Source organism: Aquarana catesbeiana, linkage group LG05 (assembly GCF_042186555.1).
Source record: "Aquarana catesbeiana isolate 2022-GZ linkage group LG05, ASM4218655v1, whole genome shotgun sequence".
NCBI lineage: Eukaryota > Metazoa > Chordata > Amphibia > Anura > Ranidae > Aquarana > Aquarana catesbeiana.
Genome location: NC_133328.1, coordinates 567434997 through 567455425, shown reverse-complemented (window position 1 = coordinate 567455425; position 20429 = coordinate 567434997). Strand labels below are relative to the sequence as shown.

The window sequence follows — 20429 nt, the reverse complement described above, 5'->3', positions numbered from 1 at the left end:
TGCACAGTTGTACAGGCTCCTCTCCGGTACTGAAAAAACTTACTGTGATTTCATTGCAGATTGTGAACTTCTCACAATGTGCATTTTAAGCAGCAGCAAGTCCTCTAGAGCACAACTCATTTCCTAGCCAGAGGATGTCCAGCATCATTTATCCCTTTCCTTACCAACCTGACTGACCCTGTCCCTCTCATTCTTTAATAATTTCATAACTCCTCCAAAGAGCTAGCCCACTGTTAAGGGCCTCTGAGAGGAGTACTAAGGCAGGGTGCTGCAATGCTTTCAGGAAATTATGTACAACACCCTGCCCCCCCCCAGCCATGATCTGCCTGCATTGCCTAGATAAGCAAAGAGACACTGTGACAATGTCACTGGGTCTAAAATAAGGTATGTATTATAAACAGGTTTATTTAATATTTCATTAGCATGGTAATGAAGGGAGAAACATGGAGGGCAAAATATCTTCAAATAAAATCAGTTAAATCATAGTTTTGTTTTAATATTTTGTTAAAATTCTAAATATATAACCTGCATTTACTATGTCTTGCAGAGTAGTCCTTGTGTCAAACTACACTCAGACGTTAAACATATTGCAAGCACTGTGTCATCGGCATGGGTACAGTTGCACCAGATTGGACGGACAAACACCGGTCGGTCACAGACAGCGTATAGTGGATGGATTTAACAGCAAATATTCCTCAGATTTCATCTTCCTTCTGAGTTCCAAAGCTGGTGGTGTGGGCCTAAACCTGATTGGAGCATCCCATTTAATTCTGTATGATATAGACTGGAATCCTGCTAATGACATACAGGTCTGTAGATCCTATTCTGCTACCCAGTCTCAGTCCACATTGTTTCAGTAAGACAGCATTGCATTATTTGCTTCCTGGCGGGCTCTGCACGTGGGCTGTGCGAACACGCCTGAGCTCATCCTTAATTGTAACAGCAAACAAATAAAAAATATTCCTGATCACCCCCCAAACTAGTGCAGTTTTAAGAAGTTTGAAGAATTGAATAAAAAATGTTTATTTATTTTTTTTAACATACTGTCACCAGTCAGTGTCCCTGATGACCGCCACATCAGTCATATGATGACTCTGTACTGCACTGGTGACAGTATGTAAAACTAGATTTTTTACCAAGAAACTAAATTTGTTTTTTTTTTTCTCCAAAGACATGAAGCAGAAAACATTTTGGCTTAAATTTATAATGAAATTAGATTTTATTGGATATGTTTTATAACAGAAAGTCAACGTTTTTTCATTTATATTGCGAAAAATAAAAAACCCAGTGTTGATCAAAGAAATAGAAAGCTCTATTTGTATGGAAAAAATGCTAAAAATTCCATTTGGGTGCAGTATTGCATGACCGCGCAATTGGCAGTTAAAGTAGCGCAGTGCTGAATAGCAAAAAAAATGCTTTGGTCATGAAGAGGATAAAATCTCTCGGAGCTGAAGTGGTTAAGCTTTGACAATAAAACCTGGAAGCTGATTGGTTACCATACACAGCTGCACCAGATTTTGTACTCTCCAGTTTTAGTAAATCCCTCCCCCCCAATCAGTCCAACCACGTATCACACATAGGGAAGAAGGGCCGCAGGGGGATATGGTGATCTTCAAGGTACCGTAATTATGTCCTACAAAGATGTACTATATAGCTTGAAAATGTTATCAAGCTAAAAATTTATAAAAGAAGAGGCTCCAAAATCCCTCAAATTTACTTATGCCATAAAAGTATAGGAGCACATAATAAAGTTGGGTCTCTTACCAATGAATAAGCTATCATAGAGCATTCGTAAATATTCTTAAATTGTTTTCAGATTGCAGGATGACCTTAGTCCAACAGATCAATAAGTCTCCAAAGCAAAAAAGTACATCAAATATACAGTATATCAGGCTAAAAACCCATTTAAAATATATTGCCCACGATCATTGTCAGCAGCTTAACTAATAGACAGATCCCAGGAGCACCGCTCAGATTATCCCAGAAAGAAGGGAACCAAATTATCTCCATCAAACAAAAAGAGGATGTGAGGGAAATAGAGGTTGTTGTGTTCATGAGATACAGTATATACATGTTAAAAGAAATAAATGTAACAGTATGCACTGATTTTAAACATGACTGTTTTTCCTCTCTTTTAAATATAGCTATATATATATATAGCTATCTTTATATATTATCTTTGGTGCCTTTTAAAATCTCTGATGATATATGGTTTATACAAGTATATATGTAGTCTTTTGCCAGCAGGTGGCACTGTTGTTTATGTATCTTCTTCAGTATCTACACCTTTTATGTAATTATTAGGAACTTATTAGAACTGTATGGCTTTATATTTTCCAAAATACACCCTGATGTCCTCATAATCTTCCGAGCTCAATGATTAATTAGTCATTTACTTTATTTTTACTATGCTTTCAATTGATCTTTATTTTTAAAAAAGTTAAGCCTATAACACTTTATTTTAGGCAATGGCTCGTGTTTGGAGGGATGGTCAGCAGCACACCGTGCACATCTACAGGCTTCTGACAACAGGTAACAGTCTTGATTCTAACAGCAAGATGTCCATGTAACTAAAACAAAATCTGGTACAGTAAAGCCTTGGATTGAGAGTAAAGCAGCATTTTGACTTGATATACAAGTAGCGTCATGTCACAATTGAGTATAAAAGAGAAGAGAGGCGCCTCTAAGTGTAGCAATATGGCTACATTTATTGAAGGCACAACATTTAGCAACATATTGCTACACTTAGAGGTTCCTCTCTTCTCTTTTATACTCTGTAGCTCCTGCTGGATTTTGCTTCTAATCCCCTTGTGGAGGCTTCCATTTGTGGATGGACATTTTATAGTTACACAGCCTATCACATTATTATAATCTTTTTATATGGACTATAGACCGAAGGACTTATGAATAAATGGTTGTGGAATAAATCATTTGAGTTTCTATTATTTCTTATGGGGAAATCTGCTTTGATATACTGCTTTGGATTACAAGCATGTTTCTGGAATGAATTATGCTCACATTCCAAGGTTTTACTGTACTTTAGCACAAAGATTAGCTAAGTTAGTTTTGTGGTGCAGAGATCCCAGTGCAGACAGCATTGTCCTACCCAAATGCTCCCTAGACACTACCCCCTCTTAGTAATCCTAACACTAAAGCCTAGTACACACATGCCGAATGTCAGCCGGCTTTGGCTGGTTCAATAGAAACTGGCCGACATTTGACCCGTGTGTATGGCAGCCGGTCTGACGAAAGGCTTATGACTGAAAAAGGTTTACTGATCGAAGTGTTCTGACGGGGGTGCCGTTTCCCTGTCAGATAATAGCTCAGCAGGGGAGATCGCTGTACTAACATCGGATCTTTAGTACAGCGGCTCCAACCTGAGCTGTCAGGTTTTTTCCATTCAACCCAAAAAAACTAGTAATGTGTACGAGGCTTTAAGCTGGTCATACACTGATTGGAATTCAGCTGGTCCAGCAGTGACCGGACGATTTTTGGATCAGTGCTTGGGCTCCTCTGCTCGACAGAAGTCGATTGTTTAACCACTTCAGCCCCGGACCATTTGACTGCCCAAAGACCAGAGTGTTTTTTGCGATTCGGCACTGCGTAGCTTTAACTGACAATTGCGTGGTCGTGCAATGCTGTACCCAAACAAAATTGATGTCCTTTTTTTCCCTCAAATAGAGCTTTCTTTTGGTGGTATTTGATCGCCTCTGCGTTTTTTTTTTTTTGCGCTATAAACAAAAAAAGAGCGACAATTTTGAAAAAAACACAGTATTTTTTACTTTTTTGCTATAATAAATATCTCCAAAAATATATAAAAAAAACTATTTTTTTCCTCAGTTTAGGCCGATATGTATTCTTCTACATATTTTTGGTAAAAAAAAAAATCGCAATAAGCTTATATTGATTGGTTTGCGCAAAATTTGTAGCGTCTTCAAAATAGGGGATAGTTTTATGGCATTTTTATTTAAATTTTTTTTACTAGTAATGACGGCGATCTGCGATTTTTATCGGGACTGCGACATATTGGCGGACACATCGGACATTTTTGGGACCATTACAATTATACAGCGATCAGTGCTATAAAAATGCACTGATTACTGTGTAAATATCACTGGCAGGAAAGGGGTTAACACTAGGGGGCGATCAAGGGATTAACTGTGTTCCCTAGTGTGTGTTCTAACTGTAGGGGGATGGGACTGACTAGAGGAGATGAGAGATCCTTGTTCCTAGCTGGTAGGAACTCACGATCTGCCTCTCCTCACAGAACAGGGATTCATGTGTTTACACACACACGTCCCTGTTCTGGCTCTCGTGCCCACGGTCATTGCGACCGCCGGCCACACGCATCGGCACCCCCGCAGCGCCTGCTATTCTGCTTAAAGGAGCCGACATACCGACCTGGTGCTTAAAGGTGCCGACCTGCCGCAGTATAATGACGGCGGCTGGTTTGCAAGCAGTTAATTGGCCAAAATAATAATTTATTCTGGCCATTGAAATTAATTAACCTAGCGCTTAGTTGCATTTAGACACGTTTAGGCGCGTCAAGTGTTTTTTCTGCCAAAACTCTGCTGCTCCTGGACGCAGTGGCTATGGGGGTTTTTTCTGCCTTTAAGGCTGCAGTCACATCTGAGCATCACATTTTTCAGCGTTTTTTTAACCACTTGCCTACAGGGCACTTAAACCCCCCTCCTATCCAGACCAATTTTCAGCTTTCAGCGCTGACGCATTTTGAATGACAATTGGGTGGTCATACAACACTGTACCCACATGACATTTTTATCATTTTTTCACCACAAATAGAGCTTTCTTTTGGTGGTATTTGATCACCTCTGCAGTTTTTACTTTTTGTTAAAAAAATGTAAAAAACTGAATTTAAAAAAAAAAAAAATTTTTATTTTGTTATAAAAAAATTTTAAACGGGTAATTTTTCTCCTTCATTGATGTACGCTGATGAGGCGGCAGTGATGGGCACTGATGGGTGGCAGTGATGGGCACTGATGGGAGGCAGTGATGGGCAGCACTGCCAGGTGGCACTTGTGAACATTGATAGGTGGCACTTGTGGGCACTGTTAGGTGGCACTGTGGGCACTGTTAGGTGGCACTGTGGGCTCTTTTAATTGGCACTATTAGGTGGCACTGATGAGGCAGATGTGCCTCTTCCACTTGGGGACCGATGTCCCTCGCATCCCAGCCAGTGATCGGCTTTTTTTTCTACTCACGCTGTCAGCGTGAGTAAAAAAAAAAAAACGATTACCGATCTTTTGATCTTTTGTTTACATCATGTGATCAGCTGTCATTGGCTGACAGCTGATCACATGGTAAGGGGCCTGGGACCGGCCCCTTACTTGGATCGGTGATCAGCCGAGTCTCAGTGACTCGGTGATCACAGCGCGCTCGGAGCGCACCCTGCAGGGAGCGTGCACAGAGGAGGCCGTCATATGACGGCCTCCCGGGAATGCAGGTCCGCGCTGTGGCCGTCATTCGGCCATAGCGCGGATGTGTAGTGGTTAACTAGCCAAAAGAGAAAAGTATAATTTTTTTTTTTATTGTTTGCTGCTATGTTTTTCAGCTTTTTCATCCGCTTTTGTTTATTTATTTTTTTACTTTTTCTTTTTTTTTGTAAGGGGTTAAGATTTCAAAGTTAGTGTTAGGGGTTAATTTATTTATTTACTGATTATTTATTTATTTTGTTAGGTTAGGGGTTAATATTAGGGTTAAGGATTGGTATTGGGGTTTTTCTATTTTATTTCTTTTTATTATTTATTTTATTATTTATTTATTTTAATTTAATTATTGCATTTGAGTAGAAAAATGCTCAACAAAACGCACTACAAACGTTTGAATCAATGTTTTCAATCATGCATTTCTTGATTGAAAAACAAACACACTAATCTGCCCGATTCGAGCTACTTTAAAAGCTACAGAACTTTTTTGAGCTTCAGGTGACTTGTAGTGGAGATGTAAACCAACTCCATAGAGATTAATTGATTTTTTTTCTCCTCCAGCGTTTTGGAGCTACAAAGCGCTGAGGTGTGCAGGGGCATTTAGAGGCAGGAAATAAAAAACACCAAATGCCCCCAGGAACAACAGAAAAAAACGTCCAGTGTGTATGAAGCCCGCACAGGCTTCATACACACTCTTTGCACAGTTGATGCCTCTAAAAGTCTTTAAATATGTCTGACTCCTCCCCCAAATAGCCCGAGTGGTCGATGTCTGCTGTCGCTCCATAGGCACCTGACCATCTTCTGGTCTAGCTGCTTTCAGCTATCATATTATTTTGTGGTCCCCTTTACCAGCAATTAGTCAATGGCTTACCTAAACCATGGGATTTGGCTTATATTAATTATTGGTAGACTTAAAGGAGATTGCTCAATCGGATTGTAGCCTAACCTGTGATTTTACCTGATGCTACTGAGCGTCATTTCCCAGCCTTTCCTTGACTTACACACATCAAGATTAGATAACCCCAAGAAGCATACTTACTACTATCTAATGTGCCCAGCAGGAACCTTATCTATAGAGCCATCGTGTCAGTGTGCTGCAGTGTAAGGCTGTTCCAGCACAATGTTCATATTACACACCATATATGTATGTGTGTCGAAGGGTGTGACAATTTGTGACTACTTTTTCATTTTCTTCTGCATTCTGTGGTTAATTCTTGACTTATGTCTAATTCTGGAATTAGAATGAAAGAAAATGGTAACCCATGTAACATGCAGCCATCCCATCTTTCTCTGATTACTGAACCTGACCAGTCTAGTGATAGGATAGAAAACAATAGTGATACAAGTGGTAGAATAGAGAAGAGAAAATACAGTCTTATGCCCCGTACACACGGGCCGAATGTCGGGAGACATCGGCCGGTTCACTATTCACTATTAACGCCTTTTTTCACATGGGCAAGTCAGTTCGGTAAAACAAGATGGTTGAGGCGCATTTTTTACTTGCCTTAGCCACTGTCAAAACTCGGCAATGGCCGCTGAATGTCCTCATCCACATCATCTGTGCTGCGATGCAGTGCATCATGACTATGACTCTGTGCTTTGCAACACAGCAGAAAAAGTAAGGCATGTTGTGTTTGGCAGGCAAAATCCTACTGGCCAATGTGCCCCATAGAGGTAAGTGGGGCCACGCCACAACTGTGATGTAGCTGCTTCCAGCTGTAGGTATAGGGCTCTGTATATGGTACTTTTCTTTTTGTTTTTTGGATGGTTGAACTCTATGGACTTTTTTATTTTTTCCTTTTTGGCTCTTTTGTTGAAAATAAAATTCAAAGGAAGAAAAAAAGAGAAGCTCGGCTGTTGACTGCAACTTTCTTTTGGTAAATTAAGGAATTACAAAAAAATAAAAAAGAGAAGCTCCTTGTTATGGTTTACAGCGGGTAAGATAAGTATTGAACACGTCACCATGTTTCTAAGTAAATATATTTCTAAAGGTGCTACTGACATAACATTTTCACCACATGTCGGTAACAATCCATGCATAACAAAGAAACCAGAACAAATAAGTTCAGATATTTTATGTGTAATAAAATGTAATGACCCAGGGAAAAAGTATTGAACACATGAAGAAAGGGAGGTGCAAAAAGGCATGCAAAGCCAAGACACAAGCTGAAATCACCAGAAAGCAATCCTGCCCCTTGTCAGTGCAAATTTATATTAGCTGGTTCAGTCTCAACTGATGGCCTATAAAAATGTGTTTCGTTACCAATGTGTCAAAAAAGAAAACTTGCATGATGGGTAAAAGTAAAGAGCTCTCTCAAGACATTTGCAACCTTATTGTTGCAAAACATACTGATGGCATTGGTTACAGAAGGCTTTCTAAATGTCTGAATATTCCAGTGAGCACTGTTGGGGCCATAATCCGTAAGTGGAAAGAACATAATTTCACCATAAACCGGCCATGAACAGGTGCTTCTCGCAAGAAAAATTATCAGAAGAGTTGTCTAAGAGACAAGGACCACTTGTGGAGAGCTTCAGAAATACCTGGAATTAGCAGGTAAACTTGTTTAAAAAGAAGACTATAAGTAATGCACTGAACTGCCATGGCCTGTATGCAAGTTTACCACGCAAGACATTGCTGAAGAAAAAGCGCATTGAAGCTCATTAAGGCTCCATTTACACCTGAGCGAATTTGGATCGCTGGCGGAATCGCCGCGATTCCAGAATCGGGGCGGAACGCATTTGCGATGCCATTATTCCTTAATGGCACCCCAAACGCAGTGTGATTTTTGCCGCAATTTTCGAGCAACAAAACACAATTGCGGCAAAAAACGCAAACGCTCCTGGCTCTGTACCAAGATTTGGTACATGAGCTTCTTTGGAGCGAAGGGAGGCCCATTTAAATGAATGAGGCCGCTCCACTAAAAAACAAAAAAAAATGAGCTGCAGCAGCTGTCGCTGCACTCAGCTCAGGTGTTAATGGAGCCCTAAAGTTTGCTGAACAACATTTAGACAAGCCTGTGAAATACTGGGAGAATATAGTCCGGTCAGCTGAGACCAAAATTGAACACTTTGGATGCCATAATACACACCATGTTTAGAGGTCAAATTGCACTGCACATCACTCCAAAAACATGGGAACGTCATGGTGTGGGGCTGTTTTTTTGGTACTGGCAAACTTCAAATCATTGAAGGAAGGATGAAGGGAAAAATGTACCAAGACATTCTTGATAAAAATCTGCTGCCATCTACCAGGATGATGAAGATGAGAGGAGGGTGGACATTTCAACAAGACAATGATTCCAAACACAAAGCCAAGGAAACTCTCAATTGGTTTCAAAGAAAGAAAATAAAGCTGCTAGAATGGCCCAGCCAATCACCTGACTCGAATCCAGTAGAAAATCTATGGAAAGAACTAAAGATTAGAGTTCATAGAACAGACCCACGGAACCTTCAAGAGTTGAATACTGTTTGTGAAGAATGGGCCAAAATAACACCTGAGCAATGCATGTGACTGGTTTCTCCATACAGTCTTGAAGCTATCATTACCAACAAATGATTTTGTACAAAGTATTAAGTAAATTTCAGTTAGTGTGTTCAATACTTTTTCCCTGTGTCATTCCATTTTATTACACATCACTTAATTTCTGACCCTATTTGTTTTGTTTTCATTGCATGGGTTGTTACCAACGTGTGGTGAAAATGTCATGTCAATAGCACCATTAGAAATATATTTGCCTAGAAAAATGGTGACGTGTTCAATACTCATTTCATCCGCTTTACATATTTGGAACTGTTGCAACTTGAAAATATAACATTGTATGACTTGCCTATGTTAAACCACTTCAATTTACACCCTTCCTACCCAAGCCAATTTTCAGTGCTGTCGCACTATGAATGACAATTGCGCAGTCATGCAACACTGTATCCATATGACATTTGTATCATTTTTTTAACACAAATAGAGCTTTCTTTTGGTGGTATTTAATCACTGCTGGGGTTTTTTTTTACTAAATAAACGGGAAAAAACAAGTTTTTCTTTGTTTCTGTTATAAAATTTTGCAAATAAATAATCTTTCTTTGTAACTTTAGGCCAAACTGTATTCTGCTACATTTCTTTGGTGAAAAAAACACCAAATCAGTGTTTATTATTTAGTCTGTAGGAAAGGTATAGAGTCCACAAACTATAGTATACAGTACTCAGCAGAAAGGAGTACACGCCTTTTGAAAAATAAGATTTTAATCAATATCTCAATGAACACAAGAACAATTTCCAAAATTTTTACAAAACTGAGTTTTATAAAACATTTAGCTTAGCTTAGCACATTACATGAAAGTAAGGTTAATAATATAACTTACTCAAATTAGTTGATGCACAAATGAATACACCCCACAACAAAAACGACTATATCTAGTATTTTGTATGACCTCCATGATTTGTAAGGACAGCACCAAGTCTTCTAGCCATGGAATGAACAAGTTGGCGACATATTGCAACATCTATATTTTTCCATTCTTGAAGAACAACCTCTTTTAGAGCCTGGATGCTGGATGGAGAGTGGTGCTCAACTTGTCTCTTCAGAATTCCCCATAGGTGTTTGATTGGCTTCAGATCAGGAGGCATACTTGGCCATTGAATCACTTTCACCATGCGCTTCAGCAGAAATGCAACAGTGGCCTTAGATGTGTGTTGTGGATCATTGTCATGTTAGAAAAGTGCACGACGACCAAGGGCACAGATTGATGGTAGCATCTTCTCTTACAATACAGAGCAATACATCTGTGAATTAATGATACCATCAATGAAATGCAGCTCCCCGACACCAGCAGCACTCATGCAGCCCAACAGAAGGACACTGCCACCACCATGTTTCACAGGAGGCACCATGCATTTTGTTTGTACTCCTTACCTTTGCGACGCCATACAGTTTTGAAGCCATCAGTTTCAAAAACATTTATCTTGGACTCATCACTCCAGAGTACAAAGTCTCAGTAGTCTTCTTTTTCAGCATGGGGAAATTCTAGGCAGGCTTTTTTGTGCATGGGGGAGGCTTCCTTCGTGGACGACACCCATGCATGCCATTCCTCTGCAGTATATGCCATATTGTGTCACGGGAAACAATCACCCCAGTTTGGCTTTCTACTTCTTTAGCTAACTGCAGTAAACTTGCATGACAATTTTCTTCATCCCTTCTCATCAGAAGACGCTCCTGTCGAGTTGTTAACTTCCGTGGATGGCCTGGATGTCTCTGTGAGATGGTTGCAGTTCCATCTTTTGTTAAAATTTTGTTTCACTTTTGCGACAATATTCTGACTGATAAATAAACCTTTGCTGATCTTCTTGTAGCCTTCACCTTTCTTGTGTAAAGAAATGATTTTCTTTCTCAGGCCTTGTGACATTTCTCTTCAATGTGGAGCCATTACGGACAGCATGACATGGGAAGGGGTTTTCTTTAAGGAACGCCCTTTTATAATTAACTGTCTGCTGGACACCTGTTTAATGAATAATTAGACTCACCTGCAGTTGAATTCTTGTTAATTAGGATTTTGTGTATAAAATGTAGCTTTGCTCCTAAGACCATTGGGGTGTATTCATTTTTGCAACATGGTCTTGAAATAATTTATTAGGAAAAATACTTTTTTTTGTGTGCAAATTAACAAATCTTGTTTGCAATCAATGGCCCCCATTTGTGGGAGTATTTTATAGTATAGTGTCCCATAGAAAATGTTGATTTCTGACAAATCTGATGGGGTGTACTAATTTATGGTGAGCACTGTATGTATCAGAAAATTGACCAATCCTGATGTACTGACACCGTATCTCATTTCTTGAGGCACGAAAACAGCAGGACAGTACGAATATTCCCTAAATGACACCTTTTTGGAAAGTTGTATTTTTTTGCCACATTTTTTTTATTTTTTTTACAGTGCCTTGAAAAAGTATTCATACCCCTTGAAATGTTCCACATTTTCTCATGTTACAATCAAAAACGTAAATCTATTTTATTGAGATTTTATATGACAGACCAACACAAAGTGGCACATAATTGTGAAGTGGAAGGAAAATGATAAATTGTTTTCAAAATTGTTTACAAATAAATATCTGAAAAGTGTGTAGTGCATTTGTATTCAGCCCTCCTGAGTCAATACTTTGTAGAATCACCTTTCTCTGCAATTACAGCTGCAAGTCTTTTTGGGAATGTCTCCACCAGCTTTGCACATCTAGAGAGGGACATTTTTGCCCATTCTTCTTTGCAAAATAGCTCAAGCTCTGTCAGATTGGATGGAGAGCGTCTGTGAACAGCAATTTTTAAGTCTTGCTACAGATTCTCTATTGGATTTAGGTCTGGATTTTGACTGGCCCAGTCTAACACATGAATATGGTTTGATCTAAACTATTCCATTGTAGCTCTGGCTGTATGTTCGTTGTCCTGCTGGAAGGTGAACCTCCGCCCCAGTCTCAAGTCTTTTGCGAACTCTAACAAGTTTTCTTCTAAGATTGCCCTGTAATTTTCTCCATCTATCTTCCCATCAACTCTGACCAGCTTCCCTGTCCCTGCTGAAGAAAAGCATCCCCACAACATGATTCTGCCACCACCATGTTTAACGATGGGGATGGTGTGTTCAGGGTGATGTACATTGTTAGTTTTCCGCCATACATAGCGTTTTGCTTTTTTGCCACAAAGTTAAACTTTGGTCTCATCTGACCAGAGCACCTTCTTCCACATGTTTGCTGTGTCCCCCACATGGCTTCTCGCAAACTGCAAACGGGACATATGGATTTCTTTCAACAATGGCTTTCTTCTTGCCACTCTTCCATAAAGGCCAGATTTGTGGAGTGCATGACCAGGGCCGCCATCAGGGGGGTACAGTCCATACAAGTGTAAGGGGCCCGAGCGTCCTGAGGGGCCCGGTCGTTCAGGACGCCGGGCTCCAAGTTGGTATCTTCCCTTGTTGGTGCCACCCGCTGCACTGGCTCCTAACTCCCAGCCAGCGACATAGGAGGGGAAGTGTCAGTTGGTGCACTAGAGGGGCGCAGAAATGAGCAAACCCCCCCCCCCCCCGAAACCACCTGCTCCTCTCCTCCCCCTCCTTTGATGGCCGCTGAGCAGCTCCATCCTCCTGACGATCCCTGGGCTCAGTGTGCAGTGACAAACGGCTCAGGAGGTGTGGTTGTCCTGGAAGGAGAGGATCCCCACGCTGCTCCACCCCCTCCAGCATGCCTGAGCTTCACACACATCCTGTCTCCCGCCCCTCTCTCCCTGCCTGTGTGCTGCTGCATCTGTGAAGGGGATGTGGGAGCAGGAAGATTAAGGAGTTGACAGCCACATTGAGAAAACTCACTGACTGAGAGCCCCCGGGGACCATTCAAGGAAGTGAGCACTGTGACCAGACTCTCCTTCTCCCCCTCTCTCCCCCTTCCATCTCCCCCCTCCTCATTTTCCCACTCCTTCTCCCCCCCTTCTCTCCCCCCTCGCTCTCTCCCTCCCCCTCCTTCTCTCCCCCCTCACTCTCTCCCCCCCTCCTTCTCTCCCCCCTCGCTCTCTCCCTCCTTCTCTCCCTCTCCCTCCTTCTCTCCCTCCCCCTCCTTCTCCCCCCCACCTTCTCTGTTTATTTGTGTACAGGGAGGGGCCAGATCCTTGTGTGTTTACAGCATTGTGTATGTGTGGGGCTGACAAATATATATACAGGTGTGTGTGGGGGCCGTGGCAGTGCGCCAATTAAGGGCGTGCGGGCGCCGCCCCTCTCTTCTGCCACCCACCTCTATGTATAATGAATAAATTCATGCATTGCATTGCATGTATTTATTCATGGCCGCTGTAGCCACCCCCTATTCAGGCGTCCGGCCCCTTTTCGGAACGCCAGGCGCCTGAACTACAGCGGCGGGCATGTATTTTTGAAGCGCCTGTTTATAGCCATGGGCTCTAATAGGCTTCAAAAAAGGTGAACTGCGAGCGCAGAACATTGCGCTCACAGTTCAGCCAGGTGTGTTAGAACAGCGAATGAATATTCGCTGTTCTAACACTGAACCGCCTCTCTGCCAATCAGGAAGCGCGGGTGTGTTACCCATCACCTGATTGGCTAAAACAACAGGCGCTGTGATTGGATGCCTATCAAGAGGAGGAGAGGAGAAGCATGGAGGACACAGCTCGCCGCCCCACCGAGATAGGATAAGTACCAGGCAGACAGCGGGCGGGGGGGGTCACAGTGTTAACTTTTAAATGGGCACAGTGGTGGCATTTAATGGGCACAGTGGCTGCGTTTGATGGGCACAGTGGCTGCGTTTGATGGGCACAGTGGCTGCGTTTGATGGGCACAGTGAGGCTGCAATAGATTTTTTTCTGAATTTTTCAGTTGGTTTGCGCCCCCCAAAAATTTTGAGCACCAGCTGCCACAGTATATAGGTGTGTGTGGCATTTATACAGGTGTGAGGGGGGCTGACATATATACAGGGGTGAGGGGGGCTGACATATATACAGGGGTGAGGGGGGCTGACATATATACAGGTGTGAGGGGGGCTGACATATATACAGGTGTGTGTGGGGGGGACGACTGACATATATACAGGTGTGTGTGGGGGCTGACATATATACAGGATTGAGGGGGCTAAGTGTGAACAGGTGGGGTGGCCGGGGTGTGGACTCGGTAGGATGGCCCGTGGGCAAGCCCTGGGGAATGTTGGTGGCCAGGCCTAAAGCTGTGTAAGGGGCCCAAAAATTTCTGATGGCTGCCCTGTGCACAACTAATAGTTGTCCTGTGGACAGCTTCTCCCACCTGAGCTGTGGATCTCTGCAGCTCCTCCAGAGTTACCTCTTGGTTGCTTCTCTGATTAATGCTCTCCTTGCCCGGCCTGTCAGTTTAGGTGGACGGCCATGTCTTGGTAGGTTTGCAGTTGTGCCATACCCTTTCCATTTTCAGATGATGGATTGAACAGTGCTCCATGAAATGTTCAAAGCTTGGGATATTTTTTTATAACCTAACCCTGCTTGAAACTGCTCCACAACTTTATCCCTGACCTGTCTGGTGTGTTCCTTGGCCTTCATGATGCTGTTTGTTCACTAAGGTTCTCTAACAAACCTTTGAGGGCTTCACAGAACAGCTGTATTTATACTGAGATTAAATCACACACAGGTGGACTCTATTTAGTAATTAGGTGACTTCTGAAGGCAATTGGTTCCACTAAATTTTAATTAGGGGTATCGGAGTAAAGGGGGCTGAATACAAACGCACACCACACTTTTCAGATATTTATTTGTAAAAAAAATTGGAAAACCATTTATCATTTTCCTTCCACTTCACAATTATGTGTCACTTTGTGTTGGTCTATCATATAAAATCCCAATAAAATACATTTACGTTTTTGGTTGCAAAGTGACAAAATGTGGAAAATTTCAAGGGGTATGAATACTTTTTCAGGGCATTGTATATACTCTCACTGGTGCAGTACAGCATCATCTTGTAACTGTTGTGCTGGTAGTTAAAAAAAATAATTTCCTATTACATTTTTTTCTTCTGTTTTACATTTTTTTTAGAACACACTGACCAGAGCAGTACAGTGTTACCACAGTAACAGGGAAGGGAAAGGGAAGTGATCAGGGTTTTTTTGTTTTTTTCACACATTATGATTGCTTATACCAGTGAATTTTACTGGTATAAGCAATCATTTTTCCTGAATGAAATTTATTCATTCAGTGTGTATTGTTGTGATTAGCTGTGATTGGCCACAACTAATCACATGCTACAGATGGGCTGGGGTTGGCCTGTCTGTACCATGTGATCACTGTGGCAAATCATGGCTAGCAACACAATCTTACAATTGTTCATGGCATGAAAGGAAGCCATCCATTGTGTACAATTGTCGTGTGATCTGCCTTGATTGGTTACAGCGATCACGTGGTACCGGTAGCGGGTTGGTACACTGATCAGTTATTCGGTGGACACAGCCAGTGACTGATTGCGCCACAGCGCTGCCTGCTCCGGAAGGACGTCATATGACAATAGGCTGGGCGGGAACTGTTTAAAGAGACTCTGTCACATGACATAAATGAGCCACTCAAAAATACAACGCGTTTTTGGGTGCGTGAAACGCATGGTTCTGTGCGGCTGCATTTTGGAAATTGGTTGGGGCCTTTTTCCCCATGTTTCCCACAGGTAAAGCAGCCCATTCAAATGACAATGTCCATGCATACGCGTACCGCACAGATATGAACCTAGACGTAATGCTTACTTGATCCCATTCACTTGTAAAGCTTAAATTCAACCAATTGTCATTTACAAAGTGGGGTTCATTTACTAAAACTGGAGAGTGCAAAATCTGGTGCAGCTCTGCATAGAAACCAATCAGTGAGTGAGCAAAAACCACCGTGTATTTGGACTGAACGAGAACTCCATCTTAGGTCCCATGCGCATGGGACGTTTGCCCATCTCTCCTAAACGCCTTTAATCCTGACAGCAGCGTTTTGGCATAAAAAATGCTTAACAGATAAAAACGCAACCAAACACATTTAGGCGCGTCAAGTGCTTGGGTGTTAATTCATTTCATTGGTCAGAATAATCATTTATTCCTTGCCATTGAAATGAATTAACGCTCAAGTGATTGTCGTGCCTAGTGTTAGCGCACCTTTAGACACGTTTGTATGTGTCAAGTGCTTTTTCTGCCAAAACGCTGCTTCTACTGGATGTGCTGGCAGTGGGGTTTTTTATGCTTCTAAACGCCAATGTGTGCATGAACAGAGGCAGAAAAAAAACACACCCTTAAAAGCAGCATTTTTAAAGCTCAGTGTGTGTGAGGCCAAACCATTGCAAAAGTATGCCTCAACCATCAGAACTTAATGAAGTCCCTAATTTAAAGTTAAGTAATATTTAATCACTAAAGGGCCGCCCTATAGCAGTTTTACTGCTACAGGACGGCACCTCTGCGCCAGATCACATATATATGTATACATGATCCGGCTCTGCTGGGAAGGGGGTGCGCATACGTGCCGGTTTGCTCAGACAGCGTGAGTACCGCAGACTCAATGTCTGCCGGCACTCGCCGATCATCTAGCGCAGAGGCAGAACGGCGGTCTGCCTGTGTAAACAAGGCAGATCGCCTATCTGTCAGTAGGGAAGGCATGGCTCCTGTGTTCCTGCAAAGCAGGGACATGGATCCATGCCTTCTCTTAGTAAAAGCACCTCCTTCACAGTACACAAGCACTGGTTAGGCACACGGTTAACCCTTTGATCTCCCCTGATGTTAACCCCTTCCCAGCCAGTGTCATTAGTACATTGACAGCGCATTTATTTGTGTCCAAATGTCTGCCGCAATATCGTAGTCCTGCTATAAGTCACTGATCGCTGCTTTTACTCGTAAAATAAATAAATACAATATATCCCATAGTTTGTAGATGCAATAACATATGTGCAAACCAATCAATATACGCTTTTTGTTTTTTTTTACCAAAAATATATTGCAGAGTATGAATTGTATTGGCCTAAATTTATCAAGAAATTTCATTTTTTTAAATTTTTTATGGGTTAGGTTTTATAGCAGAAAGTAAAATATATATTTTTTCCAAAATTTTCTGTTTTTTTTTTTTTTTTGGGTGTAAAAGCAGTGGTGATCAAATACCACTAAAAGAAAGCTCTATTTGTGGGGAAAAAAGGGCATACAATTCATATGAATACAGCGCTGCATGACCGCACTATTGTCTGTTAAAATAACGCAGTGCCATATCGCAAGAAATAGCCTGGACATGAAGGGGGTAAATCTTCCGGAGGTCAAGTGGCTAATAATAATATGAATTACTTTAATTTATTGTATGCTTATAATAAGGTAAATCGTTTTGGGTTGACTGAGCATGCATGTCTATGGCTAGATTCACTGGTTTCCTCTGTGCCTTTTAACCTATTCTACTCTCTTATTATCTTCAAGTCAGTAAAGATATCCCTTTTTACACCTCATTCTCTGTAAATGTGTATACTTCCTTGAAGATTGCTTTACAACCCGAGACAAATATTTAACCAAAGCAAAACCACCAACTAGTGGAAGCATGAGAGACAGCCATAAGAATTACATTATTTCTTGGGTCAAGTCTGGTCCTTATATCTTGATTTGTACTGGTTTAGCATCACTTCAGTATTATCTGACACTGTTGCATATGTATCTTGTGATCAGTCTTTTATGTAAATAATATTGTTACTGTTTAGTTTGTACAAAAGATCATTGGGGCGTATTTACTAAAAGTGGAGAGTGCAAAATCTGATGCAGCTTTGCATGGTAGCCAATCAGCTTCTAACTTCAGCTTGTTCAATTAAAGCGTTACTAAACCCAGGACCCTGCACTCACTATATCTGGTCTTCCACAGTACACAGAACATGGAAATGCAATTATTTTAGTAAATATAAACTGCTAAATACCTTTTCTCATCAGCGCCCTGTTACTTCTATCAGTGTCCAGCCGAGCACTGGTTAAAGCCTGTAGGAGGAATTTTCATTCACCTCTAAATGTCCTATGAGGCTGCAGGACCTCTGATCCTCTGTTTGGACAGTGCTGATTGGCCCTGTGCCGATCACATGCACCCTCCTACAAAAAAAAAAAAACAACTCTCTAGCAATACACACCAAACTGAGCGTGTGCAGAATGCCCCCAAGGCTCTGTTCTATCAACAGATGGATTGGGGACAGTAAAAGAAGGGGGGATCAATGGAGACAGGTTCAAACGGCTACTTTACACAATGTGCAGGATTACCCCTTAGGTTCCACAGTGAGTATAACAAGCATGCTTTTCTGCATATACAGACTCCTTTTACTGTTGTGGGTTTAGTAACACGTTAAGCTTTGACAAAAAAAAAACTGGAAGCTGATTGGTTTCTATGCAGACCTGCACCAGATTTTGCACTCCAGTTTTAGTACATCAACCCCATTATATCTATGTCTGACCTTCTCATTAGCCTGGTGTATGCTTGACCTTCTGTGTCACATTTTCTTGCAGGTACTTTAGAGGAAAAGATTTATCAGAGACAAATTAGTAAACAGGGTCTCTCTGGGGCTGTAGTTGATCTGGCCAAGAAGTCGGAACATTTCTGTTTTTCTGTGGATGAGCTGAGAGACCTTTTCACGCTGCATGAAGACAGTGACTGTGTGACCCATGACTTGCTGGAGTGTGACTGTACACATACCAAGCACTATCCAGGTAACCTACACCTTTCCTGCAGTGTCTAAAGCTTTCTGTCTAGCTTTAGGCTTAAATGCAAGCATGCATGAAGCCTAAATGGGAAAAGTGATAGGTTCTCTTTAATTTCAAATGCTTATGTATAACCTGGGTCCAGGAGGGTCCAAATGATCCTCCACAGGGATATTTTTAAGGATTAGCACTGCCATGTGTGGGCACCACAAGGTCCCTGCACAGCATCACTTTTGTTACCTTACGTTAGGGCAGGTTCACTTTAAATTGTACTATTACCTATGAAACAAATGGAAAATCCCAGCCCTTGTATAATCCTCTTTAGAATTGCAGACCTCAAATGCAGGCATCCCTGCATGTTTCCTATGGTGGCCTGCTATGGACAGGGCAATGTTTACAGCTTAGGGCAGCTTCCTATTCTTTGAACTGGATGGACTTGTGTCTTTTTTCAACCAGACTAACTATGGGCATTCCATTATCACAGATATTGGTTTCAAACATAGGGAACTATAACTGTCACTGTATTAACTTGGAGACAGAGATGACCATTGTCTATTGAAGATAGGAAGAACTTCACTGTGTGTGTCATCCTTCTATCCTCCAGGCAAGCCTGAGTGCTGCAGCGGATGGACACATGGCTTCCCCACCTATGGTTCTCAGAGGGGCATCTACCCATCTTTGGTCTGCTTTACCTTCTCTGTGAAAAAATACCTTGATGTTTATGGGATCCTATTATTATTTTAGTAGTCAGCCATTTATGAAAGATTAAATTAAGACTTGTCTGTGGCCATCTTTCATTGCATGCAATAGCTGACCATATCTGAACTAGGGAAAAAACTTTCACGAAGCAGTAAAAAGAAGTTTGGGAAGAACATACAAACTCCATGCAGATTGTGTTGATGCAGGGCTTTAAGACATCCGCACTAACCAGTATTGTGCTCATGGAATAAATACCATTTTGGTTCTCTTGCTGCCATCGATTTATAACTCCCTGTAGTATACATACATATCGAGATAATAAAAGATTATAAATATTGTTATTTCATGCATTCAGCTACATCTTTTCATTTCAGGTGGTTCCACTGGAAAAGAGATCACACATGGGAGGCTCCTTAATAAGCCCTGTAAGAATGTTTCCATGTCTGAACTGATGGAGTGGAAACACTTTTCCATGGAGCAGAGTGATGGTGACCCTTTCCTCCAGCCCGGGAGAGAATATATTTCTTTTGTTTTCCAGAACATGACAAACAGCCAAAGCTGAACTGTGATCAGAGGTTATGTAGCCTTTGTCTCTGGGGATACACGCTGTCCTTACACAGTGCCCTGGTGTAATGTACTGTGCACTGATCCCAGCTTGGCACTCATTTCATATGAAGAGTAAGTCAAATGTCAACAGGCACTTGCTAAAAGAGGATGCTGAGTTAGTATATTTAGAACGAGCCACCCAATTGGGAGAATGATGGAAATATATAATATCTATTACCCTGTTCACAAATATTGAGGACAAACAATGTTGGCAGGCTTCAGTGTTGGCTTTTTTGAACAGCTTCATGCCTTTTATCAACTTTATTTTTTTTTTAAGTTGCAAAAATAAAAAAAATATTGCATTAAACAAACTTTTTTTTTTTTTTTTTTCGCGTTTTTGAGCTGTTAAAACACCACGTTCACAATTGCAGTGAAATGAGAAATAAAGCCTCTGAACAGCTTCATATCTTTTATCAATTTGTTTTTTTTAAGCTGCAAAAAGAAAAAAAAATTCTACCCATAAGTTTACCTTATGCCTCTGCAAGGATTGCCCATTGATTATGTTCATATACAGT

General features: G+C 41.4%; 1 protein-coding gene across 1 annotated transcript in view; it reads left to right on the top strand.

Moving 5' to 3' along the window:
- Nucleotides 1-20212, top strand: part of RAD54B (RAD54 homolog B) — a 170980-nt gene extending 150768 nt beyond the window's left edge. The window contains exons 12-15 of the mRNA XM_073631973.1: nucleotides 548-809; nucleotides 2466-2532; nucleotides 18418-18618; nucleotides 19683-20212. Coding sequence (XP_073488074.1) covers nucleotides 548-809; nucleotides 2466-2532; nucleotides 18418-18618; nucleotides 19683-19870 — 718 coding nt within the window. The 3' untranslated portion in view covers nucleotides 19871-20212. The remainder of the gene's footprint in view (nucleotides 1-547; nucleotides 810-2465; nucleotides 2533-18417; nucleotides 18619-19682) is intronic.
- Nucleotides 20213-20429: the final 217 nt, after the last annotated feature.